General features: G+C 42.1%; 1 protein-coding gene across 3 annotated transcripts in view; it reads right to left on the minus strand.

Moving 5' to 3' along the window:
- Positions 1 to 27,269, minus strand: part of NCAPG2 (non-SMC condensin II complex subunit G2) — a 72,758-nt gene that overhangs the window by 9,680 nt on the left and 35,809 nt on the right. For all 3 annotated transcript variants that reach the window (XM_074036489.1, XM_005551286.4, XM_005551285.4), the window contains 14 exons: positions 22,204 to 22,426; positions 21,860 to 21,972; positions 19,848 to 20,021; positions 16,302 to 16,372; positions 15,177 to 15,330; positions 14,889 to 15,062; positions 13,970 to 14,086; positions 13,749 to 13,889; positions 13,221 to 13,320; positions 10,917 to 11,104; positions 9,473 to 9,613; positions 5,806 to 5,909; positions 4,871 to 4,971; positions 3,645 to 3,744 (listed from right to left, as the gene is read on the minus strand). In XM_074036489.1, the coding sequence (XP_073892590.1) occupies positions 3,645 to 3,744; positions 4,871 to 4,971; positions 5,806 to 5,909; positions 9,473 to 9,613; positions 10,917 to 11,104; positions 13,221 to 13,320; positions 13,749 to 13,889; positions 13,970 to 14,086; positions 14,889 to 15,062; positions 15,177 to 15,330; positions 16,302 to 16,372; positions 19,848 to 20,021; positions 21,860 to 21,972; positions 22,204 to 22,426 (1,901 nt within the window). The remainder of the gene's footprint in view (positions 1 to 3,644; positions 3,745 to 4,870; positions 4,972 to 5,805; positions 5,910 to 9,472; positions 9,614 to 10,916; positions 11,105 to 13,220; positions 13,321 to 13,748; positions 13,890 to 13,969; positions 14,087 to 14,888; positions 15,063 to 15,176; positions 15,331 to 16,301; positions 16,373 to 19,847; positions 20,022 to 21,859; positions 21,973 to 22,203; positions 22,427 to 27,269) is intronic.

Consider the following 27,269-nt stretch of genomic DNA (forward strand, 5'->3'; position numbering starts at 1 on the left):
AAAGAAATAAAGAATAAAAGACTCCCTGACAAACCAAAATTAAGGGAATTCGTTGCCAGTAGACATGCCTTGAAAGAAGCATTAAAAGAAGTTCTCTGGAGGGAAGGAAAAGAATATAGGTGTCAGGATATTTGAATCAACACAAAGAAAAGAAAAGCATCAAAGAAGGAGTAAGTGAAGGTAAATACTTTTTTTTTTTATTCTTAAATGACCTAACATGTAGTTTGTTCGAAATAATAATAGCAACAATATATTCAATTATATATGCTTGTCTGCTTATACCTAAGCAAAATGAATGACAGCAATGATACAAGGAATGAGAGGCAAGGATTAGGATTATTTTGTTATTATAGGGTACTCACCCTACCTGCAAAGTGGTATAGTGTCATCTGAAAGCAAACGTGGATTAGTTATAAATAAAACTCCAACTCTAAAGCAACTACTAAGAAAGGTTTAAAAAAAAAAGTATAATTGATATGCTAGTAAAGAAAATGGCATCATAAAATGTTCAGTTAAAACCACAAAAGACAACAAAGGAGTGGAAAACAGAGACAGGAACAAACAACAAGGGGAACAAATAGAAGACAATAACAAATCTAGTGGATATTAATCCAACTATATCATTAATCACTTTGAATATGGTATATATGCACCAATTTTAAGACAGATTGTCAGAGAAGATCAAAAAACATGACCCATTTATATACTGTCTATAAAAAAAAACACTTTAAAAATAAAGACACATATAGATTAAAATTAAATTAGCTGGGTCTGGTGGCGTGTGCCTGCAGTCCCAGCCAGTTGGGAGACTAAGGCAGAAGGACAGATTGAGCCCAGGAGTCCAGGAGTTAGAGCCCAGCCTGGGCAACATAGCAAGTCTTCATATCTTGAAAAAAAAGGAAATGAATGGAAAAAGATATACCATGCTTACTCTAATCAAAACAAAGCAGGAGTAGTAGTATTAATTTCAGGCAAAGCAGAATTCACAGTAAGAAGAATTATCAGAGATAAAGAAGAGCATTACATAAAGAAAAGATAGTAACAATCATCAATGTGTGGACCCAACAACAGAGCATCAAACTATGTGAGGCAAAAACTGACAGAACTGCAAAGAGTAACAGAGGAGCCAATTATTATAGCTGGAGACTATAACACCCTCTATCAGATCCAACAGGTAGAAAATTAGGAAGGACACAGTTCAACCCAACAACATTGTCAACTGGTTATAATGGACATCTACAGACTACTTCATCCAACAACAGTAGAATACACATTCTCCTCATGCTCACACGGAACACTCACCAAGACAGAACACATTCTAAGCCATAAGACACACCTCCACGCATTTAAAAGATTAGAAATAATACAATGTCTGCTCTCAGGCTACAAGAATTAAAACAGAAATCAGTAACGGAAAGCTGGAAAAATCCCCAAACACTTGAAGATTAAACAACGCAACTAAATAGATCAAAGAGGAAATCACAAGAGAAATTTAAAAATATTTTGAACTAAATAAAAATGACAGCACAGTTTATCAAAAATTTGTGGGATGAATAAAATGAAAGCAAGAATGATAGAAAGGCCAAACATGGTGGCTCACACTGGTAATCTCAGAACTTTAGGCCACAGGAGGATTGTTTGAGCCCAGGAGTTCAAGAACAGCTTGGGCAAACATAGTGAGACCCCACCTCTGCAAAAAATTTTTTTTCATTAGCCGTGCCAGGCACGCTTCTGTAGTTCTAGCTACTTGGGAGGCTGAGATGGAAGGATCGCTTGAGCCTGGGAGGTTAAGGCTGTGATCGTGCCACTATACTCCAGCCTGGGTGACAGAGCAAGACTCCATCTCAAAACAAAAAAAAACAAAACAAAACAAAAACTGATGGGAAGAAAAAGGACAAAAAGAGAAATAGAAAAAAAAATTTTTTAATGTGGGATGAAGCAGTGCTTAGAGGAAAATTTATAGCATTGAAAGTACATATTAGAAAAGAAGAAAAATCTAAAATCCATCATCTAAACTTCCACTTTAGGAAAACAGAAAAAGAAAAGCACATTAAATCCTAAGTAAGAAAAACAGAAACAGTAAAACCTAGAGCATAAATCAATATACTTGAAAATAAGAAATCAACAGAAAAAAATTAACAAAACCAAAAGCTAGTTCTCTGAAAATATCAACAAAAATCGATAAACCTCTAGCCAGGCTAACTAAGCTCTTCAGCTTCCAGAGTAGCTGGGATTACAGAAGCGTGCCACCACACCTGGCTAATTATTTTATTTTTATTTTTATTTATTTATTTCAAGACGAACTCTTACTCTGTTGCCCAGGCTAGAGTGCAGTGGCGCAATCTCAGCTCACCTGCAACCTCCACCTCCCAGGTTCAAGCAATTCTTCTGCTTCAGCCTCTGAAGTAGATGGAATTACAGGCACCTGCCACCACGCCCAGCTAATTTTTGTATTTTTAGTAGAGACAAGTTTCACCATGTTGGCCAGGCTGGTCTTGAACTCTCGACCTCATGTGATCCACCCACCTCGGCCTCCCAAAGTGCTGCGATTATAGGCCTAATGTTTTTGTTTTCAGTAGAGGTTTTACTATGTTTTCAGTAGAGGTTTTACCACGTTGGCCAGGTTGGTCTCAAACTCCTAGCCTCGTGAGATCCACCTGCCTTGGCCTCCCAAAGTGCTGGGATTATAGGAATGAGTCACCGTGTCCAGCCTAATTTTTGTATTTTCAGTAGAGATGGGGTTTTACCATGTTGGCCAGGCTGGTCTTGAACTCCTGGATTATAGGCATGAGTCACTGCGCCCAGCCTACAAACCAAACTTTCTAGTAAAGTGAGCATTAAGTGTATTGTGTCTATAGTACAAGCCGACAGTTTATAAAAAGCCACACTTTGGAAGTTTATTCACAAATTAGCAGTTTCTGATTTGGAAAACCTTTCTCCAGAGGAAGCAACTATGGAGAGTGGTTTATTTCCCAGGCAGAGGTGAATTTCCTAGTGCAGAGCTTTACAACGCTTCACCTACTTAGCTCATAAAATAGCAAGAAAAAATTATTTGTGGTTGATCTAAAAGTCAAACACAATCCAAAACAGAGCCTACAGTAAAATGCAGAGCACACCAAACAGCACACAGCAGCAGAAACACCCAGCCGGAATCAGCCCTGCGAGTACACTGGTAGCCTGCAGTCCTGCGAGTACACTGGTAGCCTGCAGGCTCTGCGCAGCAACGGGCTGTCCAGCAAGGCGGAAATTACACACATTCAGAGGCTCTGGAGGGACCGCCCATCACCATGTAGGTATTTGTCCGCAAGGTATCTATCCTTGGGAAATGCCCGTGGTTTCCATAATGCAGCAACCACCAAAAATAATGTCTGATTTTAAAACCATATAAAATACGTTTGTATGCCCTCACTTTTCTACAGCAGAATTTTGCAAATGACAATTTCGTGTTGTTTTTGAAGACAGAATTAGCAAGTAAATTAAACATAAGCTAAAGGTCTTTGCCAACAGAAACGTTTTTCTCCTTACAGTCCCTAGTCTCCTAACCACCTGGTGTAAGCAGCAGAAATGAAAACACAACCTCATGCAGACCCAAAGAATAATGAGCAGTTCTAGATGATCACATCTGGTGAATATCTCTGCTTTACCTTTCAATGCTATCCTCTTCCAAAGTAATTTCCATGAATGTCTTTAGTTTTCTGTGAACAGTGGCTGCAACCTCCCTCACTTTTGAACTTTTATGTTTACCTGGAAAAATTATATTAAAAGACAGAAAAGATTTTAACATCACTACACAAAGACAAACACTCCGCTACACACGTGGTACAACTTCCCTAAGCTGGGCCTCCCTATCTTCCCTTTGAGGTAACCTACATACTGACCTGCGGAATAGTAATTCTCCCTTCTAAACCCATGTTGTAAAGATCAAACAAACATTTACTGGGAAGAAGAGTTCAAATGGACCTCACCCCATGAAGCCATTAGAGGAAAGATTATGTCCATGCCAGCAAACCAATCCTGTTTCAGAGTCCTTCCCCTGTTTAACCATCGTAGGTAGTTAAGGATGTATTAAGGGCAAGGCACCTGGGAGCATCCAACATCCGTCCTCAACGTCCTCCTGGTGGTGATCTCAATGCAGGGGGAGTCCCTGAGGGAAGTCTTTGCTTATGGCCAACCTGGGTCAGACTACTCAAGGAGTATTCTTACCAATCTGCAGATATTCTGTCCATTTAGGCTTACAGGGAGAGTTTGTTTCAATAGGAGCACTCCCTAGCTACAATGTGCCATCTTTGAAAATGATTTCAACATTAGTAAAACTGAGCAAATCACACAGAAAGGTAAAGGCAGTCAACCTGCAGGGATGTTACTACATTTTATACTGAGCTAAGCATCTTATACATATCTCCAATTATTTTTCCAGTACTCTTTGAACTGCTAGGGATATTCAGAATAGGCAAGACTAAGGCTTACGAGAAATAGTAGATAGATCAAATATAAACACCAAAATATCCATCAACCAAAATAAATTCAGATTTTAAGATACAGGTAACACATCAAATCAATAGAAATTCAATGGTGAGGCACAGAGAGGAATACTTAAATGGGTCCAGTGGCAAAAGGTGAAAATGAACAGGACCTCCACCACCGAAGAGTGAGCAAGCCGATACAAAAACAGATGCAGGGTGGGCTAAGGAGAGGAAGCCAAGTGGACAGCACTATGTCCAGCACATGAGAAGGCAGGGAGTGGAAAGGCTGGGGGACACCTGAGCTGGCCAGGAGTAGCCGAGTGCAGGGGCTGATCCCCAGCAGCCCATGACAGCACCTGTGAGGTACACCAGCCACCTTCCAGATGACGGGGGGGAATGTAACCAACCTGCATTAATAACCAGGATAATATGCACAGCAGCCGTGAGGCACACAATGCCTTCAATATCGTCAGAGGCCACACACGCCTTTAATTCATCCAAAAATGACCTGCAAAACAATCAACAAACATCAAAATTACTGTATCGTATAGAACCTATTATAGCAAAATAAGTACCACCAAGGTTCAACCACAACCACAAACCCCAGTTTGCAGGGGACATGGGAAGCTGACTGAACTCACCCCACGCTTTTCATGGAGAGCGTGCCAGATTGTACAGTGAGACATTAAAACCAGAGGATGCTGCTGGGAACAGGGATGCTGTGCTGAGTGAAAAAGGTTACTCTGTATACCCTCAATGCACACAGAAAAGATTTAGTATGTTGTTGAAAGATGACTCATAGCTGCTAAAGATGGTGCTTTTAAAAGTTTTCACTGAATGTATCTGCTATTAAAATTCGACAGGTACCAGACATCTGTAAAGCAACTCCCTCTGTAACCTGTTAGCCCTGCATGCACCACAGCAAACCCTGCAATTCTGATCAAGTGACATATGGACTAGAAAATGAGTAGCAGCTGCGTGTTCAACGAACATGGCACCGGTATTTACCTTGTCAAGTGTTCTGAAAGCACACTTGGTAAGAAGTATTTTACTAAACATTAACATTCTGTGTTCTCCCTTAACTGAATTTCAGTTATGAGAAGCATAACTAACCAGAGACTATTTAGACGAATATTCTTTACAGAAAGTTAGAATTTTTCTGTGTAAGTTTAATGTAAATATTTCTAATTACTGATAAAATGGAGAGAAAATTATATAAGACATTTTTCTCATAGAAAAGAGTGTAGCTTTGAAAAACTTGAGAGTAAAAGGAATAGAACAAAAGCTGCTGAGGGTTACAGCCACGATGAGAGTTTCAGGACAGTAAAGAGAAAGTGATTACCTGACCACATTCGAAGACTTTATTATTATTCCTATTAAACACCTTGAAAATGGTGGAAGATCAGAAAGATGCTCTGGAGGAGTAAGCTCTTCTGTGTCAGAAACCTAAAAAAGTTCCAAATCAGCAAGTTGTAAACAGAGACTAGGCTACTCACTTGTAAATTACCCTGCTTTGGGTTTTTTTCAACACCCAAGAAAAACTTGCCAGAAATTCAAAAGAATTATTTTTATTAACTGTTGGAATGTCTACAATAATTATGAATAATCTATTATTATAAACATAAGTGTGCTGGGCATGGTGGTTCACACCTGTAATCCCAGCGCTCTGGAAGGCTGAGGCAAGAGGATTGCTTGAGGCCAGGAGTTCAAGATCAGGCTAGTCAACATGACAAGACCCTGCCTCTATAATAAAATTTTAAAATTAGCCAGGCATGGTGGTGCATACCTGTAGTCCCAGCTACTTGGGAGACTGAGGCAGGAGGATCACTTCAGCCCAGGAATTTGAGGCTGTAGTGAGCCATGTATCATGGCAGTCCAGCCTGGATGACAGAGATCCTATCTCAATATGACCAAAAAAAAAAAAAAAGATAAGCGAAGGTGCTTATTCAGTGAGACAAAAATAAAGAAAAACAGACATGCTACTCAATGAGCGTTTCATCAAAAAGTCTTTATCTTGTTATCGTCTACTGTAAATAATGTGCTTTTATGCTAAATAAATTTAACATTTTACTCCTGTCTAAACTGGTGTTTCTCAATCTCGGCACTACCGACCTGACCAGCTCGTTCTTTGGGGGATTGGGGGGCTGTGCTAGGTGCTGTTGGAGGCTGAGCAGTATCCCTGGCCTCCACCCACTCCATGCCAGGGGCACGTTGCCCACCCCCTCACCCAGTTGTGCCAAACAAAAATGTTCCTATACACTGTAGTGTCCCCTGCAGGGCAGAACCCCACAGTGAAGTACTGTAAGTTTAGAGCCACAAGGCCACCTGCCTGGACCTGTGCTCTTAATTATCAGCCTTGTGAGCTTCGATGAGCCTTTCACCATGGAGGCATGAATTCCACAAGCTCCTCAGAAAGTCCAGAATTCCTGCTCCAGGTGGAAACTTATGCCTTTGTTTTCCACCTGTAATAGCTGAGGCATGAATATGCCTATCCCACCCCTGTATCTCTCCACCACTGTGTTTGGCTCGATTCTTGGCTATCTTAGGAGATTTCATTTAGGGATGACTAGACAACACTGCTTTTTTTTTTTTAAGAGGCACAGTCTCACTCTGTTGCCCAGGCTGCAGTGCAGTGGCGCAATCACAAATCATAGCTCGCTGCAGCCTTGAACTCCTGCTTCAGTCTCCTGAGCAGCCGAAACTACAGGCATGTACAACCATGCCCAGCTAATTTTTAAACATTTTTTAATAGAGGCAGGGTCTCACCATGTTGCCTAGGGTGGCCTCGAACTCCTGGCCTCAAGCCATCCTGCTGCCTAGGCCTCCCAAAGTGTTGGGATTATGGTGTGAGCTACCGTGCCTGGCCTAGACAGCACTTCCAGTAAGTCTTCCCACACTTCCTCTGCTAGTATCATAATACAAATTTGAAAATCTAAGTCAATCATCACTATATATCAAATAGCACTGTTTCTCATGAAAATGTTTTACATCTTAAAGTGATTGCTGTAAATGCATTTCTTAAACAGTGAGACAAAAGACTATTGACAGATTAAAATAAAAATAACAACAGCATAAGGGATGGGAGAACACAACTGGAGATTCCTACCATGCAATAGACAAGCATAATTTCTGAAGGTACTGAGACAAGTTAAACATGCATGCTGAGATCTCTAGAGAAACCACTAAAAAAAAAATTACACAAAAGATAATATAAAGTCAACAGAGATAAAATGGTGTAGTAAAAACACTTGATTCATCAAAAAAGTGACAGGAAAGAAAAAAAACCAGAAAGACTAACAGAACAGACAGACTGATAGAAAAGAAACAATTAACATTAACTTAAACCCAAACCTATCAATAAATTCATTAAAGTCAAATGGACTAAAAAAAAAAAAAAAAAAAGAAAGGACTATAACCACGCCAAATAGAAGTCAGAGGTTGTTGGACCAGATTTTTTTAAAACCCCACCCAGGTGGGGTTTTAAAAGATATGCTATGCAAACACAAAGCACAAGAAAGCTGCTTTGGCTATGAAAATATCAAAGTAGACTTCATGAGGAGTCAGAGCCAGAGATATTTCACAATAATAGGAGTCAATTCATCAAAAAGAAAAAGCTCGGCAAATGGGCACAGCTATGTTCCAATAAGACTTTATTGATAAAAAACAGAAGTGAGCCAGGCATGACCCATATGCCAAACATTTTTTTAAATCATTTTTAGCTACATAGCTCTCTGGAATAAACAAATCCTAGTTTTTATTCTATTGTGTAATCTAGTAATTACTTTCCAAACCAAAATGATCTCCCTTCAAGCTTTAAGGAAGGCTTTAAATTCTATTTGATGTTTTAGAATTTAGTTAACATCTTTTTATTAGTCATGATTTTATATTACAAAATTTATGATTCATGTAAATATTAAAAATGCATATAAGTCAATGACCTTCCCTGTCATATTTTATCTTTTCATACAGAGAAGGTCTTTTCTCTATATGAAAACGTGATTTTTTACTTTTCTTAAGAGGTGAAGAGGAAAAGAACACCCTGAATATTCCATGTGGGAAAACACCACTTTTTGTTTTGCCTTGAATTATCATCCTGATTATATCACTCTTTAACCAAATAGGCTAATATCTTCTGTATTAATAATGATCTTCAATTCATCTACAGCTACTGGTAGGAAAATAAGATAGTAATAATGAATAAATTGTCTGTTTAAACTGATATTAGCTACATTTTTTTTTCTTTGAGACGGAGTCCTGCCCTGTTGCCCAGGCTGGAGTCCAATGGCATGATCTCAGCTCACTGCAACCTCCGCCTCCCGGGTTCAAGCAATTCTCCTGCCTCAGTGTCCCGAGCAGCTGGGGTTACAGGTGCGTGCCACCATGCCCGGCTAATTTTTTGTATCTTTAGTGGAGACAGGGTTTCACCATGTTGGCCAGGCTGGTTTCAAACTCCTGACCTCATGATCCACCTGCCTCGGCCTCCCAAAGTGCTGGGATTACAGCCATGAGCCACTGCGCCCAGCCTAAACTGACATTAGAAGGTTGACTATCCTAGCTAAGAAATGAAAAACAGGTGGGGGAGGCTAATAATATAACATGCAAAGATATGTAAACTATTCCACAAAAGCAGTCCCAGAGTAGTCTTGTATTCTACTCACCACTGATTACAACTACTTCTATCCTTTTAGGAGGGAGAATAATCTTAAGAAATTTATCAATTCATTTCAATCTCCTGAATGTAGCATAAAAGCATGTTCAAATGTAAGGACTACATTTCTGTTTTAATCAAGAGTGATAACATTCTTGGTACATGTTTCACAATAGTCACATGAGTCTAAAATACTAACTATCAAACTCTGAGGTGTAGCTGCTAGGAAAGTACACCACTCACTCAAGTTTGAAAATTCTTAAAAAATACTTTGAGAAACGTAGAGAATGTGCTGCTAGTAGAAACACCATCTTGTGTCATCAATAAGAGGCACAGCAGTTTCAGGATTAAAGCACTTCACCTTCCGTAGCTGGTGACTTATCTCAACCACAGGTCCAGCGATCAGAGTAGAAAGTACACCCCGGTGCACAGGGGTGTCCGTGTGCCAAGACTGAACAGCAGTGATGAACTCATGAAGAGGCCTCTGAACAGAATAAAGCAGCTACAAGAAAACACATACATCACTTTTAATGACTAAAAACCATGGTTTTGAAAAAAACAAAACGACACTTTAAAATAAGTATCTTACTATCCTCCCCCAGGACTCGAGGAGTCACTGATGTTGTTTGCCTGCTACCAATGCCCAAGACATTCCATTCCCAGGCTGACTCAAACCTCCCACGCACCACGGCCAGAAGATGATAGACGGGACCAAAGCCCACTGGGAACTTCCCCTAAAGCCAAGAACACCACTCAGGAATAAGGAGGCAAAACATCAATGACATTAAAATAAGGCATCAGCTATGAGGCAACATATGCTAACTACAGCTACACAGGTTTGATGGGAAAACTAAAGGTTTTGGCACAAATTACATTACCTAAAAGATCACAGACACTTGAAACGAATTCATCAAACACAGGAACATTTCAAATTAATTCAAATTGAACTAGACTAGAAAAAGTATGGCCAACAACCTTCAATGACCTTTATCAGCAAAGGACACTGAGTCTTCAATATTTCATAAATAGCCTCCCATTTAAGCATTTTTAAAAGTCTTCATTAAAAAATAATAGTTCATTGATATTTTTAAGCTGCTACTTAGAAAAAGTAATGGCTCTCTCTGATAACAACATCATGTGGTACGAGAACTGAAACTGACATGACATTATTTTTAGGATGAAGCAAATCTGGCATACAGGTTTTTTATATGAAGTGCTTATACAATAATCTCACTTCACATCAGCTTTCAACCAGCAAAGGGAAGCCACGGGACCCTTCAAGGTCTGTGACTCTCGTTTCCAACCTAGAGAAGGTTAACATAGGACGGGGAGGTAACTCATGATAGAAATTAGCATTTCACCTGGCAAGATGTCTGTCACTCTACAAGTATCAAAATTCTTTTTCAAAAGAAAGGTATATTTTATTTGGAAAACTCTGTGATATAACAATTATACACTCAGAACCTAGAGCAATCAGTCCTCTGCTTCCTGTCCTGCCGTCTGGTCAACCTGAACTCATGGGATCCTGTTCTAAGACCACTGAGTAGAATTCAACAGCTGGAGCTCCCGCCCTTCCTGCCTCCAGCCCATGCACAGGGGTCACCATCTCTCTCTCAGTGTACCCGCCACGGGGGACTCCCACGCCGACTCCATCTCTCTCAGCGCACCTCGCCACCAGGGACCTCCCACACACCACTGCACGTCACCCGAGCGTGAACAGCACAGCCAGGGCTCGTGCATCTGTGTGGGTGTACCCAGCCCTGAAAAGTCCATCTAGCGAACCCGTCCTGGGGAGGCCTGAGTACCCGAAGGCCTTCTTCCGGTTGCTTCCTGAAGCTCCGTGCAATACATTCCAACATTTTCTGAAATACTTTCTGGACTGTGTCCAACAGCATTGCAACTTCTTCATCTGAATCTGTTTTCTGAATCAAGGAACTTCCAGTTATCTCTTTCAGAATGTCAAGAAGTAATGAAACATAAAAAAATCCCTTCACTAGAAAGAAAATTGGAATATATCAGTTTTCTAATCACACAAGTTTGTTGAAATCATTACACATTTCTCACTTAACACATGTATACAATGATAACAAAAAAGAGATTATTACACTTTGGTATTTGGTGAGCCAATACCAAAAGCCAGGCTGATCAGGTTAACCTAAATTCTAATCAAAATAAATAAGTAAGTATGACATTTGTCCAATTTATAAAACTGATACCTTCAGTAACAGTAATAGTTATTAGACTTAGTCACTAAACTAAAAATTGTGTTCCTTGCACACGTGAACACACAGAAGTTCAGCAGTGTGGCTCCTTCAATACCGGAATTAGAGAACAGTTGTTCGTTCTGTTCTATTTTTAGAGAACAGATATACCTATATAATGAAACTGGCTACACTGGAGATCTAGAATTCTATGTATAATTAGTTCCTCCAAAAAGTAAATTTTATAAATAATAAAAGTAGATTCGGTCCTCATGGGAAAGTAATTCCTAAATGATAAGTGAAGTTTAAAAAATAAATAATTTTGACTGTTTCAATCATTAAGCTTAAGTATAAAATGCTGTTTTCACAATAGAAGTGAATTATAAAGAATTAAACAGGCTGGGTATGGTGGCTCACGTCTGTAATCCCAGCACTTTGAAAGGCCAAGGTGGGCGGATCACTTGAGGTCGGGAGTTTGAGACAAGCCTGGCCAAGATGGTGAAACCTCACCTCTACTAAAAATACAAAAATTAGTTGGCCGCGGTGGTGGGTGCCTGCAATCCGAGCTACTCGGGAGGCTGAGGCATGAGAATTGCTTGAACCTAGAGGTGGAGGTTGCAGTGAGCCGAGGTCACGCCAGTGCACTCCACTGTAGCCTGGGCGACAGAGCAAGACTTGGTCTTGAAAAAAAAAAAAACATTAAACAAAAAAGCTAAAGCAAATAATATTGGTCTATTTGATATTTACTATTAAGCTTTGGAGCTGTTAAACAAATGATGGATGATTTTGCTTATAATTAAAGATTAACTAAGACACTGCCCAGTACCCTGGCTCCAGTGTTCTCCTAGCATCTACTTTCAGTTGTAACGTCATAAAGAGAGATACACTGGGGGGATCCACACACACAGACCCCTCTAGAATCTGCCATGAAGATATTTAAGGCTATGGGAAAGAGACTACAGATGGATCCACTAGAAATTGGACTACCAACTTAATCTAATTCTCAAAACTTAATGTTGAATTTACTAAATGTTATCATTTTCAATCTCTTCTAGCAAAATAACTAGGCTTAAAGAAATGTCTACATCAAATGTTGAGGCTTTTACAGATCTCAGTAAGAATCAAATGCAACACTGGGATATTGGGATACTCACTTAAAAACCATCCAGAAACAGGTTTACACAGCAGTCGGCTACACCACAGAAGCAGTGGGGTGGGAGGCTGGCCGTTAGGGGTTAAGGAGTAGGGGTTAAGTAGTAGGGGCTAAGAGCTAGGGGCTAGGGGTCAGGGGCCAGGGACCAGGATCCCAGCTCAGCAGTACTCTTCTTTACCAGACTGTGATCAGAAGGCCAAGGAGATATGGAATGGCCCCAGGTACACTCCCCCTGGGTTGGCCCCACACCCTTTCCCGTCATCATCTGATGTGACTCGAAGGCTGTCCTCTCACTCACTGTTGCCATGGGTTACCCTGTGCTAATCCTTTCCTTGGGGTAACAGCAACTTTCAGGGGTCCTGGTGGGGTACCACTTAACAATTCCTGACTCACCCCCCCACCCACGGAGCACATGGCCAGAGCAGAGCCAAAAGGTGATGGTTTCCCACACAGATGCCAGGAAATAGCCACTAGCCCAATCCACAGGGAAAGTCGGCCTGGCAACGAAGCTGACCACAAGGAGAGGCAGAATCCCAAGGACCCTGTCACAAACTCTGGATGCAGTTATATCTGACCCAGAAACACCTTTGAATTTCCTGGCTGCATCACCCAAAAAAATCCCTTTTTTGGTATATACTAGGTTGCATTATAATCAGTCACTTAAAAGTGAGAGTTCTGAGTTAACACAGTAAAGGAGGGAGGGAGGGAAGGACTGGTTCTGAGTATTTATTGCTCTAAAACAGCCCTGACTGTACCTGTTTGCATGATTCCAAGACTCCGCTGTAAAAGTTGCATCTGAAACTGATGGTCACCAAGGCCTACCATAACAACATCTTTACACACAGTCAGGTAGGTCTGTAAGAGACAGACACAACTTAGCAACAAAGGCCATTTAAAAAAAGGGAGTAAATCCAGCCTCACAAAGCTTCTCCTATCCATGTGCTAGTTATCTTACAAAGCAGATTTTTACAAAGATGTTTTATAAAGGAATTTTCATAAAGATACATTAATTCTTGCTGTTTTCATAATAAATCTAGAGACATATTTTATGTAATTCCACAAACATAACTGAACAGCTGTTACATGTAATGTGTAAAATTACACTAGAAGTATGAAGTTTATGCTTTGCGAAAAGATAAACTCTAGAAAGCTAGATAAATGTTACTGTAAGTTTTTAAGAATAACACTCATGTCTAAAATCACCACTCTAAAGTAGAAAATGAAACACTGAAACATAACAAACTTGGTAAAGAGAAAGGTTTCTGTGTCTTCAGACCTCTAACCTGGATAATTTGCTGATAAATGACCCTATGAAGCTTCAGATAGTCTTCTTCTTGATCTTGAATAAAAGATAAAATTTTGCTTTCTAACCAAAAGCCAGTGTCTTCCAAAATGGACAAATACACTTTTCCTTCTGAGCAGAACTGTCCAAAAACAAGAAGATAAATCAGTAACAAAAAGATCGCTGCATCTCATCCTAGCAGAGGGCCAGGAACAGGCGCACCTTGTGTTGAAGATGGATGCTCAGCCGACAGTGGAGGCCAAAGGCTCGCAGGGCAGCCGCTTCACCGAAGCCACGAGGCTTCCCACCCGGTGTCTGCAGAAGTGACTCCAAATCTGCCTGCAACAGAAAAAACCCAAGGGTCACATGCTGACTGACAAGGCATCACCACACCCCAGACAGCAAGAACAATGGGAAGCACCTGATCTCAGGCGAGCTGGAAAGACCCCCGCTCTGGAGAAGCCCAGTCTCCGAGGACTCTGTGCCTGGACGTGAGGTGCTGGGTGGCGTAGGAAAATGTACAGCCAGGTGAGCGGGCTCAGCTCACCGTCCACAGCCCCTGCCCTGCACACAGCACCACCCGTCCCCTCCCTGCCTCGTGACCAGGCCCGTCCTCCCCATCTGCCTGGCTCTGCTCTGCTGAGGCTTTGCTTCTGGTACAGTCACACTTGAGGGCAATGTAACAGGGTGTTCAGAGGGCTGGCTTCTGGAGGAGAGGAAGAGATGACGGCCTCCGTGGGACAGCTGGGAACATGATGGGTTCCCAAAAAATGTTCTCCAAACATTCCCAGAAAAAACTGCCAAGGACTGCAGGGACTGAGTGTCCACATGAAAGGGTGTGTGACATATCTCCAGCAGAGGGTGTGTTCTGAGAAACTCGGGCCATCCTCCTGAGTCCTAGCGCCCTAGCAGGTGCAACAGAAATGCAAGATTTCTGAACACATGTCAACTGGGACTTGACTCCCAACCTTGCCCCGGCCAGGTTCCATGCCTTGTACCAACTGAATGAGGTGACATGATCACTCTCAATTCTGTTGCAGCCAGAACACTTGTATAGCACTGGAAATATGAAACCTTCACATCTTGATTTGCCACCACCACTATCATAGAAGACCACTCAACTCTCAGGGCACAGAGTTACCTTTGACGTTTCAAGGGCTTTCAAAAGATGATTAAGTTTCTTTCGAGGAGCAGAGAGCAAGCACTCGCGATTCTTTGGATGAGTCAGCAGATACTCAATGTAGACCAAAGCCAATTCAGGTTTGACTGGGCGTGTGTCGTGGATCTGCACCCTACGTTTAGAAGCTGTGTTGCTCTGAAAGAAGAGAGACACTGATAATGAAAACACATGTCCCTAGAAAAGCATATCATTTCTAATACACAGTTATCCTCACTCACCTAATTTTAAAGAAGCATGATGTTAACCTACCTTGGCCTGGGCATGCTCTGTGGGCAGCCAGTTGTCCACAAGCTCCAGAATGTGCCCCACTTGCCCCCAGGAGCAGAGGCAATCCAACAAAGTGCAGTAGCTCTTGTCCACAGCGCCCTCCTCCTGGCTTCTTAGCGTGGAAATCACACCACAGCTGACAAGGTCAGATGGAAAATCAGGTTGAGTATTTCAACAGAAACTCCCCCACTTTGTCAAAAGGTGAGGAAAACCAAGAAGCTAAAATCTGACGGTGCATAAGCCCTTGTTATTATATTAGCACTTTCATGCTCTCCAAGGCGGGAATAAATACAGTTTCCCACAGTTGCTACACAGCTGCATCCCACCACAAGACCTGAGATCAGCTCTGGACGCTGAAGGAGCAGGGCACAGCAGCTACACAAAGCCCTCATCCTTCTGTTTCTGTGCCATCTGTCACGTTCTAGAGCAAGAGTTTCTACTCTTGAAGAATAATTTTTGTTTAGCATCAAAATACTCCTTTTTCTTCCATAAATATGAATAAACATAATTTTTACTGAGATAATCACCAACATTGTAGAGCTCTAATAAATTATGTGAGACACAAATGCAAGCCACAAATGTAATTAAAAATGTTCTACTACCCACATTTTAAAACACAAAGAAAAACAGGTGAAACTAATTTCAATAACATAATCTTATGTAATCCAATCTATCCAAAATCATTTTAACATGTAATCAATATTTCACACTCTTCTTTTTGCACCAAGGCTGACTCCATGTGTATTTTGTACTCACAGCACATCTCAGCTCAGATGGCCAAAGCCCAGGTGCTCAGGGTCACATGTGACCAACGGTGGCCTTGTGCTCCAGAACCTCCCACACCAGGTGCTAAGAATAACCCCAGACTTAAGGTGGAGTAACAGTTTCAGTTCCACATGTAGTCTCTGCTTTCATCAGTACCAACTTAGGGCCACTGAAAATCACATCCTGATATTTTCCCTACCACAGGGAGAGGGAAGGGCAGAAGGAAGAAGCCACAACGAGCTGAAAGCTAAATGTTTTGGTCTGCTGACATGAAGTAGTAACTCAGCACAACAATGGATAGGATTGCCACTTCACTACCGCACGGAAGAACAGAGCAAATACCTGAACGGAGGGACAGCAGAGGCCGGCATAAAGGACATTAGCATGAATAAAGGGATCTTGCAGCGATCATCCTAAGAGCAAAAGGAGAAAAACAAACCAAAGCACATGTGAACACTATAAATTCTGAAAGTGTCTCTACGTAAACTCTAATAACTTACTATCAAAGCTGGTCAAGAAGAACCATGGTAGTTCTTTCCATGTTCAAAGGGAAAACTTAAACCAGCCTCATGTTTGAGGGGCACAGAAAATTACTTGATAAGTGTTACAAAAGTTTTATATAACATTTTACTACTTTGCAAATATTTATTAAGCACTTGCTATGTACCCAGTGCCAATCTAGACCCTGGGAATATGCCAGTAAGCAGGATAAACAAAATCATATGCTGTCACGAATTGAATCTACTTTAAAAAACAACACTGATGAAACAAAAAAAAAAAAAATTAACTCTATGCACTTGGTATCCTGAACATAAATCTCAAGAGAAGGAAACTATTCAGAGAAAATGTTATAAAACAAAATCAGAATATCTTGAGGAAGACAGTATAGTTCAATGGAAAATGCAGCAGGGCGTGGTTGCTCATGCCTGTAATCCCAACCCTTTGGCAGGCTGAGGTGGGAGGACTGTGTGAGGCCAAGTTACAGGCTACAGCAAGCATTCACTCCAGCCTGGGCAACAGGGCAAGATTACATCTATTTAAAAAAAAAAAAAAAATGTCCAGACACAGTTGCTCACCCTGTAATCCCAGCACTTTGGGAGGCTGAGGCGGCTGGATCACCGGAGGTTAGGAGTTCGAGACCAGCCTGGCTAACACGGTGAAACCCCGTGTCTACTGAAAATTCAAAATTAGCCGGGCATGGTGGCAGGCGCCTGTAATCCCAGCTACTCGGAAGGCTGGGGTAGGAGAATAGCCTGAACCCACAAGGCAGAGGTTGCAGTGAGCCAAGATTGCGCCACTGCACTCCAGCCTGGGCAACAAGAGTAAGACTCCATCTCAAAAAAAAAGAAAAACAAAAGGAAGCTTTAAGGCTACTGAGCCAAATCCAGATCCAATCAGATTCTGTAGCCCAACAGCCGACATAGCACAGAGGAGAGGAGTTAAGCTCTCAGAGTCAGTTTCTTCCTCTGCAAAACGAACACAGGACTGTTGGAAGAATCAAAGTGAACTACACCACACAGAACCACAGTATAATACTTAGAGTGTCCTCAGCGCTTAGTAAACTGCAGCTATATTATTATTACTGAAACAATAAGTAAAAGGGGGTCCATCTACCCTTCATCAAGAACACTCAATAAGAGATACTCTTGGCTGGGAGAATGAGGACATGGTGAATCCTAAAAAATAATAATAATTTTCCTGAAAATATATATGAAACAGAAACAGACCAAAATCAAAATTTGATTAGTAATTAATCTGCATTCACAGTGACCCCATCCTTACCCCCAACTAACAATAAGGGAGGAAAATATCTCGTTAATGTTACAAGTATACTGATAATGATGGCCAATTCTATCTGTGTGGCTCACCCATCATCTCTTTACTTAGAGAAGGAAGCAATTTTCCCTAGTGGTGGAGAGACCTCCTATAGACATACTAAGAATTAACTGAATGCCAAGACCCTCTAAGGGTTTCCAATACCCCAAGGCCACAACTGCCCTGTCCGCCAACCCACCTGGTATCCTATATGGGCTTCTGTTCATATTCTGAAATAATGCTGGCTTCTCAGCCCCAGGTCATTATTTCAGCTTTCTTTCTTTCTTTTTTTTTTCTTTTTTTTTTAAGAGGCAGGGTCTCACTCTGTTGCCAGAGCTGGAGTGAGTGCAGTAGTATGATCATGGTTCACTGTAGTCTCAAATTCTGGGCTCAAGCAATCCTGCCTCAGCCTCCTGCATAGCTGGGACCAAAAGGCGCAGGTCATCAGGCCCAACTAATTTTTAAATTTTTGTAGAGATGAGGTCTCACTATGCTGCCCAGGCTAGTCTCAAACTCCTAGCCTAAAGCAATCCTCCTGCTTTGGCCTCGCAAAGTGCTGGGATTAGACGCGTGAGCCACCACGCACAGCTAATGAGCTTTACCATTTACTGGTAAATGATGGTTGGCTGTGTCCGCACCCAAATCTCCTCCTGAATTGCAGCTCCCATAATTCCCACGTGTTATGGGAGGGATCCGGTGGTTGATCACGGAATCACAGGGGTGGTTTCTCCCACACTGTTCTTATGGCAGTGAGTCTCAAGAGATCCGATGGTTCTGTAAGGGGTTTCCCTTTCTGCTTGGCTCTCATTTTCTCTACGCCGCCAGGTAAGCCATGCCTTTTGCCTTCTGTCACGATTGTGAGGCCTCCCTAGCCATACGGAACTGTGAGTCCATTAAATCTCTTTTTCTTTATAAATTACCCAGTCTCAGGTATGTCTTTATCAGCAGCATGAAAACAGACTAATACAATTTGGCAACGAATACAATTTGCTTTCATGGACAGGCCATGCTTTCACGTCAGAGGCAGAATGAAGCTCAGAGCCTTGAAAGGGTTAGAAAAACTACGTGGTCCAAAGTTACATAAGTTGGTAGAAGAAGAGGCAAGAGTAACATTTAGGAAGAGAAATGTGGTTCCTAAGACCTATGATCTTTCTATATTTAAACTACACTTTCTTCAGAGTTAAGAATATATTTGCATTTTTACATGTTGTTAATCTATTTTTAAATTTAGTTTTGAAATATAAACTTCCTTCAGAAATAAAAAGTCAAAGAATGAGACGGTCCTGCATGCAAATAGAAATCACACACAAAGAAGAGTGGTGGGGGTGGGAAGGGTTAGCTAAAGGATTCAAAATTGCAGTTAGATCAGAGGAATAAGTTCAAAAGATCTATCCTATAACATGGTGACTACAATTAATAACGATATAATATATTCTTGAAAATCACTGAGAGCAGATTTTAAGCGTTCTCCCCACAGAAATGGTAAGTACGTGAGGTGATACTGATTGGCTCGATTTGGCCAGTCCACAATGTGCACATATTTCAAAACATCATGTTGAACACAATAAAGTATACACAATTTTTGTCAATTCAAAATAAATTTTTTTAAAAAAGAAATCACACACACAACTGTTTGCCCCAACACACACAACTCAAATACTTCAGGGACATATTTGTTTACTGGGTGGCTTCAGGTACCTAAGTAAAACTGCCCACAGAACTTCAGTACTACTGTACCTCCATGTTCACAAAATTCTTTCTTAAACCCCTGCAAATCAAATTAGGTTCTAAAATAATGTCACTGACAATTGGAGGCAGAAGAATCAAGTGCTTACCCAAGACATTTCTCTGGGTGCTTAGGATATGGAAGCAGACAGAGACACAAGGTCTCCACCCTCAAGAGGGGCGAGAGAAAGAAACTAAACTGCAAGGTAAACACTAGTCCACCCCTCTCATTTTACAGGTAAGAAAACAGATCCAGGGAGGTAAACGTGTTTGAGAACTTTTGCTAAATTCTAAACAAACATAACCTTAATATACCTTACTTACAAGCACAGTTCAATCAAAACTTACCTTAAATACTTTCAAATACTCTGGAAGCACAGAGGCAAACTTGTTAATGGTGTAAAGTTTGGCCTCTTTATTATTTTCCATACTTCTGTCAATACTTTTCCAGAGAATCACAATGATTTCTAGTAAACCTGCCATGCACGCAACATCGTTTACTGACAGTGTTTTGTCCAGAACCTAAGATAAAAATAATTGTATTGTGAGATAATCTAATCATAACAACTACTAAAAGATAACAGCATCTCAGAATTAGAGCTCTAAAGCAGAAATGTAAAGAATATCAGTCTTACTTTCATGTCTTTTACTCTCTACTTTAGAGAATCTCCTAGGCAGGTAAACTTATTTTTGAATGCCCACCCAGGATATAAATTCCAAACTAACCCTATATCCTTTAAAGAAACAGTTATATGAAGAAAACTCCTCTAAAAATGAAAATGTATGAACTATTGTCTCCATCTAGGAACATAACACCCCATTAAAAAACATGCCTTTTCTTTCACTGTATCTTCTGCTTTATTACAAGACAGTACTTTTCACCAGAAATCTCGATGCAGGGGGAGGGGAATGGTAAAGCCTACCTTCCTCCAAGGTGACTGCTACTGAAACTCAGCCGCCAAAACCCAGCCTATCACGTCACAGAAAGGACACAGTCTCTGGTTGGCCAACCCCACCCTACAGGCAGGCAGAACACAGCCTGAGAGGCTGGAATAATGACTGACTATGATCGACTACCACTAGATCACGGGCTTCTTTAGTTCGTTTTTAAAAAATAGACCTACTTACATTTTCCTGAACATATGCTGGTAGTGTGCAGTAATCACCTGAATGTTCACTTTAAACCACAAACGCACTCTAACAAATTCCTCTTCTACCCAGAGCCAGCAGTCCCACGCTGTCAACACTGCAAGCCACACACAAGTGCATTGTGGCTGCGTGCCAGCAAGTGGACATGCCCACTCACCAGCACAGACACACAGCCAGACCTGCCAACCATCCCTGCTGCGGAGGCCTGTCACGCAACTCTAACGTATACTGAGGGAAAAGCCCTGAGAGAAGAAACTCAAACTCCACCAACACCAAGAGCAGAATCAGCTCTGAAGCTCTGAACACTGGCAGTGAGGGTGCAGTGAGCCCAGGGAGGTGGCCTGCCCAATGGCTGTGAAGACGGAAGCTGCCCTCACTCTCGCTGAACTCTTCTCTCTATTCCACATCTATTTCCTGTATGTTTTTGGTAAGTTCCTTCTGAACAATTTCAACCCAGCATAACTGACTGAGGGGCTGGGCTGGTGGCCCATCAGGGTGTGGTGGGAGACGGAGGAGAAAGCACCGTGGGGCACGAGCAGAGCCTGGGTGAGCCATCTGCTGCCCCTGCTAGGAAGGCCACAATGGGGTCAGACCCAGAAGCACTTGGCTCAGGACCAGCTGTTAGGGGAACACACCAGCACTGTGCCTCAGCACAGGGCAAACTGTTTTGTGATTTTCTTTTAAAGTCCAGTTTCTTAATATAGTGGGCATTGCAAAATGACCCCAAAATCTTACTTTAGATGTCCACAAGCATAGAAGTTTAGAAGCTTAAGATAATGCTTATAAGTAACAAGTGTGTCTAAGTCTTAAACATTATTTTCTTCTAATATAATTGGTTACTTTGGATACTGAAGAAACTGTCCCTTTAATAAATTATACTTTGAAAAATATGAGAGTACCCAGAATCCAATCCAGCTATGCTACACCCAGAGTTGCATTAAAACACACAGAGACATTTAAGGTAAGGAAAATCTGGGACAAGATGTGACTGGTAGGAATTTTTCTTCTGTATTAAGTCCTACCTGAGCTCCAAAATAAACTACAAAGGATACAAAGCAGTTCTTTCAAAAACATTATGACCTTCCAAAATAACTTGTTTAATTAACAATACTAAAGGAACAAAGAAAAAATAGGAATATTCCTAACAAAATGGCCTGTGGGAGTGATGCCATTGATGCACTATCTGCCCGGCCTGGCCCTGCTCTACTCACAGTCACGTTCTCCTTCTCCCTGCCGTCCTCTTCCTCCTCCTCCTCTGGAGGCTCTCTCACTGCCCTCTGGATACAGGCATTTAAGCAATGACGAATAACGTGAATCAGCTTTGCTGAAATGTTTAGGATAAATAAGAATTAATGGATGTGTTTCTTCTACAAAATTAACTATCTGATAGTGAAATTATAATCCCAATTAGTTAAAAGTACTATTTTAAGGGAAATTATTCAGAAATGCATTAAAGTATGAAGCTTATTAAATTGACAAATACTGAACTCTGTAATTTGCATTATGCTTTTGGGGGAAAACATAACAAGAACTGAGACACAACAGCGCTCCCTACCTATGTTGGTGCAGGCGGTGTGTTCGTGGGCGTACTGATAGAACCTCCTGGCAGCAGCGTGGTTCATCTGCACCAGGGTGACACAGCGCTCGCACCAGACCTCCTCCGGCTGATTCACAGGCAGGAAAGAATTAAAGATGAGGCTCACCAGGCGCCGAGACACAGGTCGAGAATCAGTTTCCAGACGAACCAGAATGTGCTCCATGGGGCATATTTTCCAAAACTGTGCAAAAACCACATAAGCAGAAGGAAATAATCAATTGTGCCTGTAACCCTGGAAACAGCTTAAAAAAATTTTCAAGCATAACCAAAAAAGGAAATATTTTTATATTCAAGAAAATTCACTTCAAATGACTATACCAGAATCTGTGACTTTCTGTAGAGAAATTAGAATAAATAAATCTGTATTTTAAAAGGTACTGTTATATAAGGCACCCAAGTATAAGGTTGCTGAAAGGCTTAATTAAAATTACTTAACACCATGATTAACACACAGGAAACTCTCCAATGATAGCTATGATTGTCAATTAATTTTTTTTAATTTCTTAAAGTACCTTAACTTTTGGCCCATTAATGTGAAAAGTGAGTAAAAACATATATAACGTTTTTGACATGGACACTCCGTCTCCTATCTAAGAGGCAGAGGCATCACTCCTGAACTCCTGGGGCTGTCTGTCCCATCCAGTGACTCCTTCTCTGACATAAGCCCGCCAGATCATCATGGACCCCCACAGCCTAGTCTCATCTCCCCCAACCCATCTCACACACAGCATCCAGACAACCTGCAAAAATCAGAACTGATCATAGTGATAGCGTCCCTCTTCTCAAAAGCACCCGAAGCACCTACAGAAAGCAAGCACCAATCGTCTGCACAAGAAATTCATGACAAAGAAAAACGCAGAACAAGACAAAGCAAAATTGAATGGCACCACATCAAGCCCTGCCTCGGGCTCCTCACCTGCATGGTGGGCAAAACCCTCGACCTTGCATTTTTCTCAAGGACCTTGCTCCAAGGACCAATCCTTCTTTCCAGTATTTTCAATTGGATCTTTCTTCTTCACATCATCCCAACTCTTAGAACAAAAACCCACGCACAAAACTCAACCTGAGGTTCCCATCTCCTGGATGCCACCTTCCCTCTCCCTTGTCAGTCGACCTGCTCCTAAGCGTGCCTGCATCCCACCTCCACCTCCAGACCCCACTTCCCAACCCCGTCGACACTGCAGTCCACCCTCACTGAAGTTGTTCTTGCCAAGGTCATGATCTCATACGACAAATTCAAATAGACATACGTACGCCCTCAACTCAGACAAAATCTGCAGCATCCGACACTGTTATTACTACCTCCTGAAGCGCCCCTGGGATACTTCCACTCAGGCACTTCTTGGTATTTCTGAAAAAGTTACTGTAGTGAAGACAATAATCCCAAATCCCACACTGGGCAGTTTACTCACATTCTAGTGTTGGAAAGACAGAGCATTACCCCGCACAGGACAGTGGACAGGGCCAAGGTTCCCAGTTCTCACCTACAGCCACAGGGACAAGAATCTTCTGCCAAACCTGACTGAAGTCTTGGAAATTAAGGGACTGGAGACTTCTTACCTAAGAGTGAGAGGTTGTGCTGTCACGGTTTAAGAGAACAAGAAAGAGAAAAATACTAGGACTGATATTCTGACCAGAGAACAACTCTGTCCACCTCCATCCTGAACCCCTTCTGCCCGTCCCAACACACTAAAGCCTCCTGGCCACAGGCTCCAGCCCCAACAGGTGGTTACTTCTAAGAGTGAGGCATCAAGCCCTGAACACTGCACCAGCAGGATACACCAGCAGGCCTGCAGGTGACAGTGCTGTTGGCAACCAACCTGTCTGGAAATGCCGGAGGACGTCAAGCACAGAACCAAGTGCCAGAGCCATGATTTACTGTATTTTTGCAACCACCCCCAGCATAGATATTAGTATCCCCACTTAACAGGTAAGAAGCAGGCTTAGAGAAATTAAGCACAAGATCATAGCACTTTCATCTAGTCTGCCACGCTGCCTTTCAACATCACACAAAAGCACGGATCAGAGCTGCACGGCCCACACACTGCTGTAGAAATAGAAGTAGACTCATTGGCTGGGCACAGTGGCTCCTGCCTGTAGTCCCAGCAACTCAGGAGACCAAGGCAGGAGGATCGCTTGAGGCCAGGAGTTTGAGGCCACCCTGGGCAACACAGTGAGACCCTGTCTCAAAAAAAAAAAAAAATTAAAAAGAGGACGATGCATTGTAGGGAGAGTGTTGACACCTCCTGGCCCGCTGGGCTCAGCCCAGCAGCCCAGGCCTACCACAGCTAACAAAGGAAACAAAGAGAAGGTATAACTCTCATTCCTTCTAGAGCTGCATGTACAAGACCCTCCACTGGGCCAGCGCGCCCATTACTGAGGTGTGCACGCCAGGCCCGGCAGCCTGATTTCATGTTGCCAGGTCGTTCCTGCCCATAGACAATGCCCTCCAGTCAGCTCCAACAGCTGCCCTCTGGCCAGTCAGACTGCCTCTTGTACGCATGTCATTCTGTAACCTTAACTTTCAAGGGAAATTAGCTTGCATGCCTGCCACAAACCTTTCCAGAGACCTCACAACCAAATGGCTCTCTGCCTTGCACTTGCAGAGGTAAGGACTAAAATGCAAACATGATGCCTTCTTTCTCTGCTCTGACACCCAAACTCCCTGGTGGGCCAGAGACCCTGTGTCCCTCTGCCTTCCTTACCTACTACAGTTTTTTGTTTTGTTTTACTGAAGAGTTATTCTTTTATTGTTTATAAAATAATGGTACAGTGGTTTTTAAGTGCTTATCTTTTAGAGATACATTCTGAAACACAAAGAAAACAATATGATGTCTGGAATTTAGTTCAACATAGTCTGGCAGTGTGCCTGGATACGGTTTAGATAAAGCAAGATTGGACACAGCAATAATTGTTAAAGCTGGGTGATGGGTATGTCTAATTCACTGTATTAGTCTCTCTGCTTTTAGATATGTTTGAAAATTCAAAATTAAAAATTAAAACAAAAAAATTAAAAATATTCATAAAAAGTTGTTTTTCTCCAATAATTGCCTTAAAGTCTACTTTGTTTTCTGGGTTTTTTGGTCCAACTTTTATTTTAAGTTCAGGGGTACACATGCAGGATGTGCAGGTTTGTTAAATTCGTAAACGTGTGCCATGGTAGTTTGCTGCACAGATCATCCCATTACCTACATATCAAGCCCAGCATCCATTAGTGATTATTCCTGATGCTGTCCCTCCTCCTACCCTCCACCCTCCAACAGGCCCCAGTATGTGTTGTTCCCCACCATGTGTCCATGTGTTCTCATCATTTAGCTCTCACTTATAAGTGAGAACATGTGGTATTTGGTTTTCTGTTGCTGCATTAGTTTGCTGAGGATAATAGCTTCCAGCTCCATCCACTCCCTGCAAAGAACATGATCTCGTTCCTTTTTATGGCGGTATAATATTCCATAGTATATATGTACCACATTTTCTTTATCCAGTCTATCATTGAAGGGCATTTAGATTGGTTCCATGTCTTTGCTATTGTGAATAGTGCTGCAATGAACATAGGCAAACACGTATCTTTATAATAAAATGATTTATATTCCTTTAGGTATATACCCAGTAATGGGATTGCTGGGTCAAATGGTATTTCTGTCTCTAGGTCTTTGAAGAATTGCCACACTGTCTTCCACAATGGTTGAACTAATTTACACTCCCACCAACAGTGTAAAAGCACAGAACTACAGTTTTAACAGGCTGTTTCAAAAAACGCCATCAAAATTGCAGCCAGTATTTTTATTAAAATTGACATGCTTGGCCAGGTGCAGTGGCTCACGCCTATAATCCCAGCACTTTGGGAGGCCAAGGCAGATGGATCACCTGAGGTCAGGAGTTTGAGACTAGCCTGGCCAACATGGTGAAACCCCATCTCTACTAAAATTTTTTTAAAAATCGCCAGGCATGGTGGCACACACCTGTAGTCCCAGCTACTCAGGAGGCTGAGTCAAGAGAGTCACTTGAACCTGGGAGGCAGAGGTTACAGTAAGGCAAGATTGTGTCACTGCACCCCAGCCTGGGTGACAGAGTGAGACTCTGCCTCAAAAAAAAAAAAAAAAAAAAAATTGACATGCTTACTCTACATTCTTTTAAGAGATAAGGTCTCACTATGTTGCCCAAGCTGGTCTCACACTTCTGAGTTTAAGTGATCCTCCTACCTCAGCCTCTCAAAGTGCTAGGATTACAGGCATGAGCCACCATACCTGGCTATTACTCTAAAATTTACATGAAATGCAAAGGACCTAAAGTAGCCAAAGAATTTTGAAAGAACAACAAAGCTTGAGAATGTACACTGCAAGACTTACCATAAGATCCACACAGAACAAATGGATCAACAAAACAGGACAGAGTCCAGAAAAGGACCACACATATAGTCAATGATTTTCAACAAAAGCATCAAAGTAACTCAACTGGATATGACACTGGGTGTTAATAGCACATTGGTCACTCAAAATATCCTTTGTTTTCTTCTAACATAAAAAATTCACAGATCAAAACTCATAACACACAAAGTAATAGGTACTAAATGCAGTGACAAGATCCCCATCATTGGCTGGGCATGGTGGCTCACACCTGTAATCCCAGCACTTTGGGAGGCCAAGGTGGGCAGATTGCTTGAGCCCAGGAGTTTGAAACCAGCCTGGGCAACATGGGGAAACACCATCTAGAAAAATTAGCCAGACACGGCGGCCACTCCTGCAGCCCCAGACACTGTGGCCACTCCTTCAGTCTCAGACACGGCGGCCACTCCTGCAGTCCCAGACACGGCGGCCACTCCTTCAGTCTCAGACACGGCGGCCACTCCTTCAGTCCCAGACACTGCGGCCACTCCTGCAGTCCCAGACACGGCGGCACACTCCTGCAGTCCCAGTCACTTGGGAGGCTGAGGAGGGATGATGACGTGAGGTTGCAGTGAACCGAGATCACACCACTGCACTCTAGCCCGGGCATCAGAGTGGGACCCTGTCTCCCCCTCACCT

This window comes from Macaca fascicularis, chromosome 3 (genome assembly GCF_037993035.2).
Source record: "Macaca fascicularis isolate 582-1 chromosome 3, T2T-MFA8v1.1".
NCBI classification, from domain to species: Eukaryota; Metazoa; Chordata; class Mammalia; order Primates; family Cercopithecidae; genus Macaca; species Macaca fascicularis.